General features: G+C 40.9%; 1 protein-coding gene across 1 annotated transcript; it reads left to right on the forward strand.

Moving 5' to 3' along the window:
* Positions 1–1194: 1194 nt before the first annotated feature.
* On the forward strand, positions 1195–18130 carry AQP11 (aquaporin 11). The gene is made up of 3 exons (XM_080374835.1): positions 1195–2407; positions 7798–7914; positions 14060–18130. Exons 1-3 carry the CDS (start codon positions 1813–1815, stop codon positions 14110–14112), a joined length of 765 nt encoding a protein of 254 aa, XP_080230961.1. The 5' UTR covers positions 1195–1812; the 3' UTR covers positions 14113–18130.

Raw genomic sequence — 18130 nt, forward strand, 5'->3', positions numbered from 1 at the left:
TTCCAGAAAAATAGGACCATTGAGACATCTGGTATGAAGAAGAGCTTGTCGCATTGCTCCATCCTAGAGAAATGATTCTGTGTTCTCTACGTTTGATTTTTATGGTAGGCTGACCTTCAACTAAAAGTAAGGGTTTGCTTTTATTGCTTGGAAGCAATATATGTATTGCCTCCTTGCAAGAAATGCACTGTACAGTCCTTGATCAGGCAAAAGTCATTCCTGCGAGGTTTGATGAAGCTTCATCTTTGATGCCACCTTGTGGCAAAAATACTGGATCCTAGAAACACTCCGCATTTGTCCCTTCTTGCAGGTGCATTTAACTGCAGCACAGTGGTAACTGCTGCCAGCAGCGCTTCAGTTTTACAGTTCATAAAACCAGGATTTTGGCACTCCTAAAAAATGCAGCACCAGTCAGCGAAGGAGAGGACGAAATGCAGGAAAAAGCACCACAAAACGCATTTATTCTTTCCACAGGGTGAAAACTAAGGCGTTACCTCAAAGGATGCATACACAATCATTTGTGTGCTCAAGAGTCCATGGATTTTATTTGTCTCTCCCCACAAGGAAAACACTCGTGGCAAGAGGTGCAATCTGTTCCAAACACAAAATTGCAAAATAGCACTGCAGGTAGACACTGGAGAAAAGCTCAGCCCCCACCTACTAGGACAGGAAACATTTACAATGATTACCTCACGCAGGGCTCACCCTTCTTAGCTACTAGGTGCAAAAACCTATCCTAAAGGAGGCCATGCCTATTTTTCAGGACCATCCCAAGGCCATTTGTGGCCTGCTATGAAAGCCAATGTTACCACCTTCAGCAGCATGACGCTAACACCTATTTTTAGCATTCCTTACGCTAGAGAAGCCCAAGAATCACCACCTGCCCACTCCTGGCACTCCGTCAAACGCCTTTCCCTCAGCGACTGAGTGGGAGCATGAGACTGAATTAACCCACACCTTGCGTAAACGGGGTTCCCAAGAACAAGGGAATCGGCTCCACAAGCCTCCGGCCAGGCTGAGGCAGCGGCAGCCGCCAGCACCGCCCGGGTTTGCCCCAGCCCGCCTCGCCTCGCCTCGCCTCGCCTCGCCTCGCCTCGCCTCGCCTCCCCTCCCCTCACCTCAGCGCCGAGGGCCGCAGCGCCTCGCGCCCCCCCGTTCCCGCCTCCCGCCGGGGAGCCGGGCGCGCATGCGCGGTCCCGCAGCCTCCCGCGCGCTGCCGGCGGCCGCCCAGCGCCCGGCGGGGGAGGGGGGGGAGCAGCGCCGCGCCGCCCCGCCCCGCCCCAGCCCGCCGCGGGGACGGGGCTCTGCCTGTCACTGCCTTCGGCTGCCCGCGGAGGGGCCGCGCCACCGGCCGGACCGGGGATCTCGCTCGCCTGCTGACCCCTGTGGGCGGGAGCGGGGAGCTCTCCCCTCTTCTCTCAGGCTGAGGGGAGACGGGAGGCGCGTCCGGCCCGCCGCGGCGGGGCTGAGGGACAGCAGAGCCCCCTTCCCCCCCTCTCCCCGCCCCCTGCCTCTTTTCCACCGCAGGGGGAGGCCGTCCCTCTCCTCACCCCTTCCCCGGCGGGGCAGGAGGGGAGAGGGATCCCCGCCCTCAGCCCGGCCAGGCCGGGCTCTCCTGCCCTTTGCTCCCCGAGAGGCGGAGGGAGCGTCCGAGCTCTCCGCCTGCGAGCAGGTGCCCACAGAAGCTGGCTCCTACCTCGATGGGAAGGAGTGGTCATTTTCCCTCCCTCTCCCGCTTTCTTTTTCCCCGTAGGTGTTGGGGCTGGACCGGGGTGAACTCCTCCAAGTCCTTCGGCCTCTGAAACTCCCGCCATGGCCGCCGGTGGGGCCGGGACCTCGCTGCTGCTGATGGCCGGCATCACGGTAACGGTGGGGCTGTGCAGGAGGCTAACCCGCCGCCGGCTGCGCGCCCACCCGCGCCTCTGCACTTTCCTTTTGGAGATGTTTAGCACCTTCCAGGTGTGCGCCTGCACTAACGAACTCTGCCTGCTCGGCAATGTGGAGCCGAAGCCGCATGCCGCCCTCACTTTCACCTACGGCTTCACCGTCCTGCACGGCCTGACTCTGACCGGCAGCACATGCAATCCCTGCGGTACCTTGCAGCCGATGTGGGGCGGTGGGACATCGGTCAAGATGGGTGGACTCAAGATTGCCGCTCAGTTCGTGGCTGCAGTGCTTGCCAGAGTGTTTATGAACTTTATCTGGAGCCTGGGGATGGCAGAGCCACATTTTGAGGCACTCTCACAGGGCTGCAGCAACCCCATGCAGACTACAGAGACGCAGGCGTTCTGCATAGAACTGCTCTTTTCTGTCGTTTTCCAGCTGACCATCCTGCGAGTGGAAAGTGTTAATCCCAAATACAAAGTCCATTTGATTGCGCTTCTCATCACCATGCTCGTGTATGCAGGTTAGTCTGTTTTCTATTTACCCTCTCTGTTCCTGCAAGAAAGTTGTAACAGGCTTTTTTATTTTCTTAAAAGTGTTGTTACAAAATTATTTTTCTTAGATTACAAAAAATACATCAAGAAAAGTCTTTGGCCCTAGGTATGCAGAGTTCATGTCAAGTTTGCCTGGTTAGCTTCCAGGCAGCTGTGGGGTTAAGAATGAAATGAGTTACAAATTTTAAATTATGTCAGATCTACAAATAAATATGGTTAGGAGCATCACAGAACACCGTTAAAATATCTCAGTGAAGGATGGTTTCATAATCTGAGTTTATATAGCGTGAGAAATTTCATACAATGTGCTGTCTGATCTTTAAGTGGCATTGTGAGAAAGCACCACTGTGCATCAGAAAAAAAAATGCTGACTGTGTAAGGGCAGGGTCCAGACCAGTAATATGGAAGTTCTTCATTTAAATAATGCATAATTCATATCAATGCAGTTTATTTAACTGTGTTAAATCAGAAGCAGGAATGGTTATTTTTAGCATGCATGCAGAAATGGTAAAATAATACCTCATCAAACCAAATTTGAAAAAAGAAAAACACCTAGGTGCTGGTTGTATCATGGCATTTACAAGAGTCTTACATTTCTGTAATGCCCTGTGTGTCCATGACCTTGCTTCTGCCTGATTGTCACCTCATGCTTCCCAGAGCTGGGATGCTGTCACCTGCGTAGCCTCTCTGGATCAGTAGGAGGGAAGAGGTGAAGGGAGTCAGTCTGAACTTCTGCTGGCTGCTGATGCTCCCTGTTGTCCCCAGTTGAAGTGCCAGAGTGGTTATGTCACTTGAGGACTGCCCTGCCCTGCAGTAGGTTGTACTGGGAAGGAGATTTCTGTAGTTTGGGGTTCAGGGACGTGAGAGAGAGATGGTTACAGAACTCCCTGCTTGTGCTACAGCACCCACCACACAGCAAGTCATCTAGGAAATTATCAAATCCGTTTATGGGAGAGGGAGATCACCCTCTTATCTGCGAACATCTGGGATGTCATTGATGTTTTGTCCAAAAAGTTTAACTGTATTATACTTTCTAACATAATAACATATAGTAGAATACAGTACAGTCAAATTTTCAGATGTATTTATTAAAAAATACTTTACTCATTATGTTTAGCTGAAATTAGCTAATTAAGACTCTGTAAGATTTAAAGTCCATGGAGAGTTTTGAGAATTAACTTAGCAATGTGAACTACTTTCTAAAATTAATTTTTGAAGGCAGAGGCAAGGTGTCAGTGCATTTTAGCACATTAAATATATTTCTGAATTGCTCAGTAGAAGTGTAGCCAAAGATTATCCTCCCTCTTCTACAAGCCTGGATTCCTGATTCTTAACATTCTTTTCCTGCTTAGCAAGTAGTCATATAAAATAATACGTGTCACATTCTCTTCACTAGTTCATACAAAGAATTCATGCCCATTGTCGTTGGCCAGGCTGGCCTCATATCTTTTTCTAGCAGGAGAGGGGGTTGTGTACCAAGTCCCCTTCCTTGTCGTAAACTTGGACTTGTTATGACTATCCGGTACAACCGATCTGTGAGTACTTCTGGGAAACATCAGACCTGCTGTGCCCAGGCCTCTTCCATGTGCACAGTTTGTCTGTATCATGTGATACCCTGTGCTACCTGGACATTTTTCTTCTCATTTCTTTTAATCCAGAATCGAGTCTACTATAAAAATACATATGCATTCAAGAAAGCAGATTCTGAACCTAAGTAGTATAGGGGAAAATCTAATTCTTTCTTGTTCGTTCTGCTCCAGGCTTCCTAAGGTTTGCACTCTTTGCTGTACATTCATTTTCAAAAGAAAAGGTGGAAAGTGCCACGCTCCTCCTGCAGCAGTCACGAGTCTGGTGCTTACTGTGCACTCCTAAGGTGTGGACTGAAGCCTCATGAAGTAGAAGAAAGCACAAACCCCAAGATTCCTATCACTGAGCTAGTACACAAAGAGTGTGGGAGCAGGCTGCTGCTACTTCTTTCTGTGATCAAGTCACATGCTTGCACTTAACAGATCTCTTTTTCAGTGGAAGGCTAGGTAGGTACATGTAGGATACCACAGAGGTTCTCAGACCTTTCTTGCCACCTCTTTCCCTTTGCCTGCATCTGCACACCAACATTCCCCAGGATATCCTCCATTCTCCTGCCGCCTCCATTTTGAGGGCTGCTTGGGACCCCCTTCCCACAGCCTCCTGACACGTGCTGAAACAACAGCGAGTGGTCTGGTAGGTGGCCATGACCTGTGTCTGGTGCATATATACAACCCACAGTATATCCTGTGGGTCTCATGGCATAGCCCCAGCCACATCTGTTCTACTTCCAGTCTGAGAAACAGCGCTTTGTAGACGCAGTAGGAAGAGCAGCTTCCAAATTAGATGTTACAGATAGTGGTCAAGTTCTTGTCTACATACAGGCTTTGAAGATAGATGCTTAGCTTAGCCGGGCTGGATCACTCTCAGGAAACCTTCCGCACCTCTTCATGGACTGTTCATAAAGAACTTGAGTGCTTCTGTAAGAGGAACGGATCCTTCTTGTTCACCCAGCACCAAAGGGCTAGGCAACCAGCACAAATTTAGGCAAAGTACCAGTTTGCCTAAACTAGCATTAACATTCTTCCTTTTTCCGACAAAAATATCAAATACTTTAGAATAATTTACGAATACTGATTTTTAAACTTCAATTGGATAGATACAGTGTTCTAGCAGGGAACTCAGAAAGGCGCATTACATTTACAAAATAAAATTCATGCTAATGATTTCTTTTTACACTCTGATTTTAAAAAACAAATCAAGTCTGACTTCAGGACCCATGCTTATTACAGATACAAATTAATCAGAAACATTAGAAAATACATCTCATACATAGTACATCATATTTCATTCAGTGAATTAGGTTCTATTACAAGTTTGAAAGCTGTATCCTGTAAGAGGAATGACTGCTGTCCGAAAAGGGACTGTAAAGAATATCTCTTACTCCAATTTGGTTTGGGACAATTTTGAAGGATAGCCATGTCCCTATGGCTTACACCCGTCTAAATGTATTGGTACACATACAGGGCTCAAAAACATTGAATTGTACTTACATGGTTGACTAAGCAAAGTTGTTGGAAAAGATAAATGTCGATAGGTCACTGTTGTGTGCACCCCATAAAGAGTACTTAGGTGTGCCATGCAACTTACTTTGACAAATAACATTAGATTATACAGTATTTTTAAAATTACACGCTTATCCTTTAGTTTTTCTTTGACTTTTTCATAGTTAAAAATATTTTTTTTTATATTTATCCTTACACAGACCAAATTTTTATAGTAGTACAGACTGTACACAAAAGCTGCAATACAGAATTCATAGTGTTCCTTATACTAAACAGAAGGAAAAAACCATTATGTCTTTGCATATTAAGAGAACAATTCAGAAGTTAAGGGTGCACACCATACACATGTTGGTAAAGAATATTTTAAGAATATTTTTGGATGTTTCCTCTGGGAAAACATTTAACTGGGGGTGGGGGGAAATACATCTTTTGAGGGCTTTTTCATTGACAGGAAGTATTACAATGAAGTCAGAATTGTATGAAATTGATTAATTTTTCTGAGCCTAGCATATCAAGGTAAAAATGACATATGTATTTTTAATTGTGGGTTTCTTCCTAATTTTGGTTTTGCCTTTAGTAATTTCAAAAGTTAAAATTACTTTCTCACACATTATGTGGAGCACACATCACTTCACATTTTTAATTTTTATGTGTACAACAGCAAAGATGTTACACTTATTTTGCCATAAAACCATTTATCTTTTCTAGTACACAGACTGAGATGTTTTAACAATATTTTCAAATAAGATTATTCTAGTGGCCCTGGCCTGTCGTTGATATTCCAGTAGTTGCTAGTAATGAATATTGAAGAAATACGGCAGTTAAAACTGTCTAATGTTTAATGTTCAGAAAGAGCAACTGCATCCTTAGAGTGAAATTGTACTCTTAAATGTGTCTATGTAGGTATAAAAGCAGAAGCAGTGACTTCATAAACAGATTAAAGCAAAGTAAATTATTGTAGATGGCCTTCCTGGCAACCATGGAGCTGTTAATGTGTCAGTGTCCAGAATAACAAACTGCACAGTAAATCTGAGTCACTCTTGAGAACAAGTGTGAAACCAGAGTAAACTGAGTAGCTCCACAGACATTAAAACCTTCCCAAACTGTAATAACAGTAAAAGAAATAATAAGGAGAATACAAAAAGAGAAATACAGAAGAAGAGAATGGCAAAGACCTTACTAAAACTTACAGTAAATGACTGCATGCTCCTAACAAATGAGGGTCTGCAGCAGCATGGTATTTGTACAAAGGGTAAGTTCGAAGCTCATACTAGTTTATTTGGGAAAAATCAACAATAAGCTTTAAGAAACTAGATACAACTATGTAATATTTTATGGGAATAGATTAATAGCTAAAACGGATATGGGGTGGTTAGTAACTAATAGCACAGAAATACAGGTAATTTTGCTATGAGTAATGCTTTTTCTGCAGGATTGCAATGGGAAGAACAACAAACATCAGAATTAAAAACACCTCCAGGTTCATCTGTAGTGTAATTACAGTTTAGTCCCCACAGTGTAATGTGATTGGATCTAGTTATTTAGAGAATGTTTAGGCAACTTTGTTTACATCTGAAGTCAGAGGTGAGGAAAGACGCTTGGCTTCTTTAAGCTTCCCTTTTTCAAGAGAGTCAAGTGGTGTTTGCTTTTATTTTTCTACAGACAACATACAGAATGATTGTGAAGTCTTTCCCCACAGTTATTACCATATGATAAATCTCTATGTTCTATAAATAGATATAATAGTATTATTGTTCTAATAAGAAAGTATAGAATTTAGCTTAGCAAGAACAATGCTTCACAGGTTTTTCCATTATCTTGCATACGTGTTTGTTACATGTGACATGGGGATGTAATGAAAGCTCAGTATGTGTTTACTAACTTGTGTGTCATTTCTGTCTCTTCTCAAAGCCCGATACAGACTATTCATAAAACAGCTTATAGTTTTATCAATGGAAACATTCAACACTAGCCAAAACCATCTCTTCAAAGAATATTTGCTAGAAAGAGATAAAGGAAGTTACAGCCTCCTTCAGATACCTTACACTTTAGATATTTTATTAAAGCATTTTAGAAAACTGTCAAACTGTTAATCATATCATTGGGTAAATAACTTCAGAAGAGTTTACCTGTTCAAATGGTTTCTGCTAATTTATTTTATTGCAGGGTATGTGTTGCTTGTAGTATCGTGTATGTGCATTTCAATATTAATTTAAAATAAATAATAAGAAATATGGTTTAATTTCATATTTTTTTACATTTTTTTGCAGGTGGAAATCTCACAGGAGCAATATTTAACCCAGCACTGGCTTTTTCATTACATGCACATTGTTTCTACGACAAATTTTTGAGTTACTCACTAGTATATTGGATAGCACCATCCTTAGGTAAGTTAACGTTTTCTCAAATACATAAAAGTATTGCTTAGTACATGGTTCAAAAATCAGGAAATAGGTATTCTTTATTAGATAGCCTGCCCGTTTTCCACTTTAAATAAAATCCAGAAAATAGTCAATTATAACGTGTGTAGAAGTAATTCAGAATCATGGTTTCATTTTGCAAACGTAGGCTGTGTATTTTTAAATTTGTTTAATGCTCTATGTAGAGCACCTGTAACACTTTGTGAATTAAGCATCTAATCCTGAGTTTTAAACACCAGTTTTATTCACAAAATAGTATCTACTGGTTTGATCAAGTAGCTTTTTAGAAACAATCATATTCAGTTATATAATTGTTTAGTTTAGATGTCACAGTCAAAGTCTAGGTGCATTTGGGATACACTCTGAGCAAGAAAATGTGCTTACCAAAAAACCGCAACAACACAGTTCTAAATGGAAAAAGGTTAGTGTTTAGGTTAGGGTTAACTAGTTGGTTATAAACCAGCAGCTGTTTACTCTGGAGCATGATCCTTTTGAAGCTGCTTATTTTTGGGGGCTTTATGCCTTGGTATTAAAATCCAGCCTGTTTGAGGTATGCTGCAAAATCTCTCACTGACCAAAGGCCCACTTGTAGATCCTAGCAGAACATTAAAAAGGAGGAGAGGCTACCTGAAAGTAAATATTAGCCTGATTAACCTCAGAAAGAGAAACGTACTTGTTAGCTTGCAGTTTCTGTCTGGCTTTGTGACAGTATACAAGAACATGGGGATGAATAATTAAAAAAACCCAATGCACAGGTATTAGAACAAGTGCTTAAAATAGGCTTTCTCAATCATTACTTCTAAAATATCAAAAACTTTTTTATCTCCATAGTGTCTAAACTAGGCAGTTTCCATTTATATTTCCCCCCCCGTCACTGTTGGTACAATCTGTTCTTAGTTTAAGAATAAGGAATATTAATAACTGGATTTTTTTTCTAACTCAGATTATGGTTTTAATTTGGAAGCTATTTATTTTAACCTCTAGTTGTGTGCAGTTGAAAATGCTCCATGTAATACTTCATGCCGTTGATAGTTTACAGTTAGTCCCTACCAATCTCGAGCTTTCTGCTTAGAGCGTATATAAAGAAGCCGTCTGCTAATCCCAGATTCTCTCGTGACTGTTAATCCTATTAGAAGGTACAACAGTGATAAAGGTACAACAGTATGTAAAACATACACAGGAAACATCTCAAAGAGCTCCAGTTATAACAAATAACTTTTTCTTGTTTGAGTTCATGTTGGGTGCATGTTCTATTTGCATTGACTCTCAGTCAGTCAAAAATGGAGACAAAGTTTTTAGTTTAACTAAAATTCAGATTAATGCAATTTTGTTACATTAGATATCCAAACAGGATGGCTGAACAATAGAATAAGCTTGATAAAAGCCTATGCACTGTTCCAGTCAGTAGCTCAAGAAATGTCTTGGGCGAAGCTGATGAGCATCAGCTGGGTCCTAACAGAATACATGGTATTTCTCAGAATTCAGGTTTAGCTTTCTGGTATATTAACTGATTTCAACTTGACAACCATTTTGAGATTTTCCAAGTTCTAAGTTAAGTACTTGGGATTTAATATTTTGGCAAGTGATCTAAAGAAACAGGAGGCATTCTGAAACACCATGTTCTACTTAGCAAGACGCATCCTGCAGAACTGCTTTGCAGAAAGCCTTCGGGTGATTTTGACTAAGAAAATCAGCAGACGTTAACTCAAATGGAACCATGAGTTGAGGAATTTAGAATGTGATGAAGGAGTAATGTTACATTTCTATGAAAATTCATAATCAGCAGTTTATCCTTCATTAACATGTAGAAAATACATACAGAATGTATTGAATGCTGCTTCTTAATTTATGAGGGAAAGGAACTCCAGACCAAGTAGTTGTACAGGTACAAATACTCGGGACATTTCACTTCTTATGCAGTGTCACTACTGTAACAAAACACTTTATTACAGACCTCAGATCCCCCGAGGGGCCAAGCAGTCCACTGGTAGTATAAATATCTCATTACAAAACAAGGGCGCTTCATGGATACATATAGCCCTTGTCTTATAAACCAAGAGTTGTAAACAAATATAATGTGTCTGAGGTGCAATTATAGAGGAGATAATTATATTTGAAAACTGAATTGATGAATACAGGAGTGTAGATCTACAAATCTAACATGAAAATTTTCTTTATTTATTTTAACATGAAAAAAATTTTTTTGAGAATAAGAAAATAATTGGAATAGAATTTTTTCCTTCAAAATTGAACCAAATGATGAAGAAAGCACTATTTTAAATTTAGTTGTAAAACTTACTTTCAGAATCCATGTGTCAGCACAAATACTGTTTCAGACTTCCTAGAAACTGGCAGTGGTAGTGATATGCTAATCTGATGTCTCACTTTTCCCAGCATTAGCATCTCAGATTGTTAAATTACTTTGTTCTTATTTTGGGGAATTATTTTAGGAGTCTCTGAGGGTTTTTTGTGATTTGCTGTAATAACTACCATATGCAGAACTGTGGACTAGCATACCATGAAACTTCAAATTGCCTGTGCAAAGTGCAATATGATCTCATTTATGGCCACAGCAAATACCCATGAGGACAAGGAGACTTAGACCATTCAGTACACAATGGATACCCTGATAGCTGTTGTTTTATGTCAACATTGAAACAATTTTCTTAGAAAGGACACTTAAGAACAAGAGGAAAATCGATTATCACCTTCACAAGAGGAGGAAGAAGTGAAAGTTTTCTTTCAGGATAAACAAATCTACTGGTGGCTTATGGTCTTCCATGGATATAATCTTGGAACTGCAGTTAAGGATTTATTTTTCCAAATGGCTTCACTGACATTTTGGTGAAGGTGATTCTCCAGTATCATTAAACCAGCTAACTTCTGTAGTAAATGTAGGTGTCAGCAAATGTCTAAAACTTTTAGCATAGGCAGGCCTAAATCCTGCACCGTGAACACAGAAGCAGTAAATACTGGTGGAACGAAGATTGCTTCTGTTTTACTGCCAAAGGAATTTGGGTTAGTTGTCCAAGCATGATTATACTATTAGTAATGATGGGGACCAAGCTAATGCTTCTCTTTGAGTGCTAAGGAGATGGCAGCTATGAATGGAAGAGCTAGTGACAAGACAGTGGACATGAGGGTGATAACATGAGAAGCTCTTTTCTGGACAAGTACCAGCTTAGCGCATCTGGCTAGGTTTCTAACACTATAAAGTCTCCTACCCCCTGACCCTGGTTCTCCTAGGGGTTTTCAACTATGCAGACATCATCTGGCAAGAGCAAAACTCTTATAGCGAGTGAAGGGAATCCAAGAAGTTCCTAGAAAACTGTCACTAATCAAGTCCAATTCAAATACTGGACAGCCAGCGGGTGGTAATCCTGTACTTGACCTGCTTACAAGCATGGAAATATGGGCAGTGAATGTGGGCACTTGGGTTGTAGCTCTCACAAGAGTTCAGGGTCCAGAGGAAGACTAGGAAGGCAAATAGCAGAGCTGTTCAGACTTTGGACTTTTGCTTATTTAGGAAACTGCTAGGTCAGTAGTAATTCCCTCAGAAGCTGGCACAAATGGGAGAAGTATCCCATGGAAAAGTGATCTTTCAATAAAGCTTATTGAGAGCTCAGTAATGTTTTGATGTGCAGGAACAAGCTGTCATGTAGTTAGACTGGGAATTTTGACACAAAGCCTTTCCCTGCTGACTAGACAAGAAGCTTCCCTATGAACAAAGGCGAGCACTTAAGAAGGCAAAAGAGGGACAGGCAGCAAGGGAGGAGTGTAAAAGCTTTGCACAGACATGTAGGAACAGAATCAGGAAGGTCAAAGCTAAGCTGGAACTGAGACTCAACTGGAACTAAGACTAGGGACATACAGGTTACAAATACGCTAATCACAAAAAAAAAAAAAAAAAAAAAAAGTCCACAGAAAATGCAGGTCTATGGGCAGATGGGAGAGACAACCTAGTGATGGATGACATGGAAAGGGTTGGGATACTCCATATCTTTTTTTCCCTTCAGTCTTCCCAAGAAAAATTTGCTCCCAAACCTCTGTGGAAGGTTTCAGAAGGAAGGCAATAAATAGCAAGGGAGCCACAGGGCAGGACCAACATTGAGAAGCTCAATGAATGCCAATCCATTTGTTCTACTGGGAGTCATCTAAAAATGCAGGTAGAGTTGGCTGATGCAGTCATTGTCCATCATTTATGAGAAGTTACAGCAGCTGGAGGAGATCCTGACAACTGGAAATGTGCTAATACTATGCCTGCTCTTAAGGAGGAGGAAGAGAAGCCAGGTAACAAGAAGATGGTTTGTTGCACCTCAGTCACTGGGAAGATGGTGAAGTATCTAGCCTTGGAATCCATTTCCAACAACGTAAAAACAACGGTAATCAGTCAGCACAGATTTAGCCAGGGCAAGCCACACTTGGCCAGCTTGATTGTCTTCCACAATAAAACAAACATCTGTGGAATGAGTGGGGAGCAGCATACATAGTATACCTTCACTTTAGTAAGGCTTTTGACACCATCTCCCACAGCATTCTTGGTTCAAAGTCAAAGAACTAGGGGTCACGCAAAAAGATTGTTAGATGGAATAAAAATTGGCCAAACCACTGACCTCAGAAGGTAGTAATTGACGGGTTGGCATCTGGCTGATGGCCAATAACATGCAGAGTGTGCTGGTGTCAGTACTGGAGTTGATATTCCTCAGCGTGTTTAACAGTGTCCTGGATGTAAGTTTGTTCACAATAGTTTGTTCTCTCTGCAAGTAAAACAAGCCACACAACTCAGCACATTGGTGTCAGCACATCATGGGACATTAGTGTCTCCCTCTACTCAGTGCTTGTGAGGTGGCATCTGGAACATGTCTGGTCTGGAGTCCCCCAGTTCAAGAGCAATGTGGAGAAAACAGAGGATCCAGTCAGCGGAGGACTACTAAGATGGTGAAGGGCCTGGAGTACCTGATCTGTGAGGGGAGGTTGACAGAGAACCGATCCTCTAGGCTGATGTGAAATGAGGTGAAAGGGGTGTTTTAAGAGCATTCAAGCATTACTTGAGGAGCAGTTACAAGGATGACAGAGTAACTGTTTTTATTGGCAGACAACCTAACAGCAAGGCCACACGCTGTGGCCAGGGATGTTCATAGGTGCAACCCCAGGGAAACCTTCAGAGAAGGGCTGCAGCAACATTGAAACAAGTTACTGGAGAAGTGCTACAGTCAGTCTGCAGAGGTTTTGGACTGTGCTAGACAAAGCCACGCGTGGTGACCTACGGAGGGTGCAATAGTCCTGCACTGCATGGGAGACTAGAGAGAATCCCTTCAAATAAGCGTTTCTGTGATCTAGGAAGCTTCATAAAATACAAGCTATGCGTGAGGAATGCTGTCAACCAGAACACTCTTCATTTCTGAAACAGAATATACTGATTTTTTCCAGGAAAGGGGTGGGGGGTTGGGGAAAAGGTCTTAAACTGTATTCAGGTGCCCTTCTTTAGACTCAATGATTCTGATGGGCCTATTCCAACTTGAGATATTCTTATGGTTCTCACGAAGAACATAGTCTCTAACTTTACCATTTTTCAGCTTTGCAATAAACCCTGAACTAGAATTATCCAAAAACCGCCAAAACATAAAACCCACAATGCTATACCTACTTGCAATGGCTAAAATAGATGTGGCTATCAAAACAGACTGCTAGGCTGTTGGCTGAGGAATGGAGGTTTAGCTGCTGGTTCAGTCATTTACATGTCATTTACAAAGACAGGCCTGACACAGCCACAGGAAGGTGCACACGTTGGATTCACCTGATCAAACTGCTCCACTGTTGGCTTGGCTTGTACAGTTCAGAATTAAAACATTAAATATACAAAGAAAAGCATTAACTCCTAAGTATCACTTGCATGGTCTGTTGAAACTTTCTTTGTGAAAAAAAACATTGTTTGCAAGAAGTAGATTGCAGAAAAATGAGAATTTTCTATCAAGAGGGTCTAGAGACAATCCCTGCTGTATTGCATTGTCTAAAAACACTCAAATACTTGAACATAATGTTTATTTTCTGTACCAGTACCATGTCCTTCTCACAAACAAATAAAGGTCCTTTCTGGAATTTCTCTTTTCAGGTACAATACTTGTGGCTTTTATATGGGATGAAATCCTTCCTCGGATATCCTGAGATACCAAATTCTGAAATCTATCAGGACTACATTAGAAAATACTTTCAACACCTGAAGACATGAAGCTTTCAGAAAACTGTTGAAATGGACTTTCATGCCATCTTTCAGTTGTATTTTCAGATTTCATGTTTGAAATATTTGACTTACAACTTTGTATTCAAATACTTATTTTGTATTAGCACATTGGGATTTTGAAAATATCTGCCAACAGTTTCAGTTAAGCCATATGAATGTGAAGGACTTAAAACACCAAAACTTTGTCACTTTAGCCATAAGTGCCACTTGCTGACCTTTATTACAACAGCATGCAAAACTAATTTTAGAGAAATACCCAGTCCTTTCAAGGTTTGATTTTATTGTTTTTCCCCATAGAAGGCACCTGCAAAAAAGGAGCTGAAGATTTCATTCTTACATTGACCTCATCATATTCCTACTTGCAATATACATGCCTCTAAAAGGAAGAGAGGCTACAGTACTCCTAGAAAAGCCTCCACAGCTCTATTCTAGATGTAGCCTACACCAAAGTTAAAAGTCTGTAGGAGCAGCATTGTTTTAACAATACCCAAGTCCAAGTAAGTAACACCTCACTTCCTTTTGGGAAGGCTTTGCCCCATCCTGTCCCACTAGTCCGTTGAATGTTTATCCTGGTTGGAAGGAGCAGTAGTAAAGTACCATAAAATTCTGCAGACACACATAAAAAGGCATTTTAGGAAAAAAAGCAAACCACCAACTGCTTTATCTGAGATAACTGCTGCCTCTTCATATAGTAAAATAGACACAGTAAATAAGGAAGAATCATGTGAAACTTTGTTTGTCCTTGATTTTATGTAACTCTTATCAGATATTTTTCTTGAAATAAATGAATATGCAATATAGGAGAATAAATAAAAGAGCTAAAACTACAGGAAAGCTACATACACAAACATGCCCTTTATAGCCTCAGCTGAGAACACCACCAATAGGTACTACCCTCTGAAGTTCTGTTTCTAGTATGAGGTTTATTCTTCTGGATGCATCCTGATTTTTATATATGCCAAAATATATTTTTCAAATTTAAGACTAAATTCAGTTTTTCACTTTTTGGCTATGGGTTTAAAAGGAGAGATGGTTAACAAGTTCTACAATTTCTAACAATTTCTAGCAATCTCAGTAGCTGGCCCCTTGACTCATTACCCAAGTCACTGTGCAGACCATTTTTTAAGAGAAAGGGAGGGAATCAGACCGGGGTGGGGGGGGGCTATAGTAAAATCATGAACCAAGTCTAAAACAGCTACTGTTGTCAGCTATCTTTTTTGCAGAAGTTTGGAAAGTAAATATTTACAGGTAATTTCCTGTTCCAATAAAGCCTTTTAATTTTGAAAGGTACCTTATATTCCAAAATGAAATAAACTGTTTGAATGTGCTTTTCATACAAGAGTGTCTTATCCATGACCCTGTATTTGGTCATTAAAATTAAAAAAGAAAAAAAAAAAAAAAAGGAGCTTGCTAATACACTCATGAGAACTAGAACTGCTAGGTTATTGTTCAGCAGCTCTTTGATAGCAGTGTGAGTAGGCCTACTAAAGAATCGTATCTTTGGTAAAATTCTTCACAGCAAGGACTACGCACCACCACACTGTGAGCCTGGTAAGTCACAAACCTTTAGCTGGTTTTACATTCACCTGCTTAGTTATAAGTCTGCCACAGAGGGCTGCTAGAATAGAAACCTGATGCAAGAGACCTCTGAAAAATACGTATTTTTATACCATGTACTGCTTCTAAAACATGCTTTGGGAGGCTTCTACCTGCCACTTTCCTGCTTTCCTGCTTTTTATCCCTTTTACCTATTTTTGAAGTGATCCATACCTTTCTTTTTTCCCCCTCCCTGGGACTTCGCCTTTACTAGCGTACTCAAGTCCAGATTTTAGCCTCATTTCTTAAGGAATTGAGCCTTACATAATGAACTGATTTGCATGTCTCCTTTGAGCCCATGAGGCCCACAGGGTAAAAGTCTCACAAATAAACCTCAAAGGGAATAAAAACAGGCGGCCAGGGAAAACAGAAAGCAGAGATATAAACCTACAGGCAGCCAAGGTTTGTCAGATTAGAGGCCCTACTTGAACATCATTTCCAAGAGCCTGCAAAAGCAAAGTCCGTAAAGCAGAGGTCAGATCTGACTTCTGTGTGTCTACATAGTTTATTTTAGCCTGACATATAGGTTAAAAAAGACTGGTACAAATCTGGGTGATCAACAAGGAGTTGCTGTTCATAGCCACTGGAAGTAGAATGTAAAAGTAAAATCACTAATAAATAAACAAGCCTTAAATTGACTAAATTAAGGCAAAACAAAAGCAAAAAACCAAAAAGTAGCAGAAAGAACGAAAAATAAAATTAACTCAGGAACTGAAGAACTTAACTATTTTGAGTAGTACAGACAAAAATTAGTATTTTACATTCAAAGTAATGAATACTTATGAAGTCTAACTGTTCCCCAGAACACTTACACATAGCTTGAATACAGAGTTTTATTAAAACTTGTCGATCCAAACAAAACACTCCTCAACACTACCTTCAAGGCTCATCTGGGTTTGTTTCTATCTCACCAAAATCAATTTTGCTCTACTGATTTGCCTGGAAGCATCATAAGATATCTGCTGGAGCTCTTCATAAGTACAAAACAAATTCTCCCTCTGGAGCTTCCTGCTGCTCAGAGCACGAGAATACTGAGAGGCGCTGCATACAGTCCGGCGGCCCGTGGGTTAACTGTGCCCAGCTGCCAGGGTTTGTAACGGAGTCTACGAAAAACAACAAAGACCACACTCCCAACAACTTAAGATTTACACTGAAAAAAAACAGCAAAACCCCAACCCCCAGCCTGTTTTAACAATGAATAGTGATTCTCCAAATCCCAGTGCAGAAACTAAAGCATCACTCTGTAGCCTGCTTTGTTATTCCATATCCCTAACAAAACCATGCATACATTTACATAAATATATACATATATATAAAAAGGGGCTAGTAAAGACATTCTAGTAGACTGCTTTGTTACGTAACATGCTGAATGCCTGATTTATTCAGCAATGTCAATAGCTGACAACACTATTAAACCATCCCTAATTTGACTGGCATTCTTAAAGAATATTCAAAAGTGGTTATAATTTTCACATACCTTGAAACCAAACCATATCCCAGCATGCTAAGCAGGGCAGGATCACTCAATATGACTCCAAGAGCACAGGTAAAGAAACTTCATCATATAGAAAAAAAATAAAAATTGCCCCATGGCAAAAACACCACCATGCAGATATGAAACTGTAAAAGCTCCAGCAGGACTAAGCTCCCGGCAATCTAAAGCTGGGTTCCTAAGTCTGGGATGTGTCAGACTAATTCTGTCTTACAGGTGGACTCTGCAAGTGGTCTGCCCTTTTACTCTCACATCTAAGTAAATGATGAAAATGGCTTCACCAGACTTTTGTTGTTGTTACAGAAGTGAGTGCTAAAACTCAAGGGACATCAGCTCAGAATTGCTGGCTGCCTGCTAAAGTAAAGGACTGAGAACTGCGACACAGGGTTGGTGTGAGATACAAAAAAATTTCTTAGTTTATTTAACAATGTTGTTAACATTTAATACAAAGACACAAAACAGCTCTCTTTCTTCAGGACTTTACAGACTTTTATTCCACCTCTTCTACCACCCAAACTCTGCTCTCAGAGAAATGAAAGGGATAGCACTGAAGTGATAAAGCCATTACTTGAGGGGCATTAAATGCAGCTTTGCTTTTAATCCTTTGCCAACCCTAACTCATTTTAGTCGAACTTTGTAACATTTCTATTTCCACTCTACTCTACTGACTCAGTGAACAGGTACAAAAATATGGAAAATTCTAGGACAATCTAAAATTCTGTTCTACTTACATTTTTATTTCCAAAGTCCTAGAATTCCCACAAAGACTTCTTTGAAACGACCCCGATTAGCCCCATTCAAGTGTTAGATGCAAGAGGTTTTATTGGGTTGGTTGGTTGTTTTTTTGTTTGTTT

This window comes from Falco punctatus (genome assembly GCF_963210335.1).
Source record: "Falco punctatus genome assembly, chromosome: 2".
NCBI classification, from domain to species: Eukaryota; Metazoa; Chordata; class Aves; order Falconiformes; family Falconidae; genus Falco; species Falco punctatus.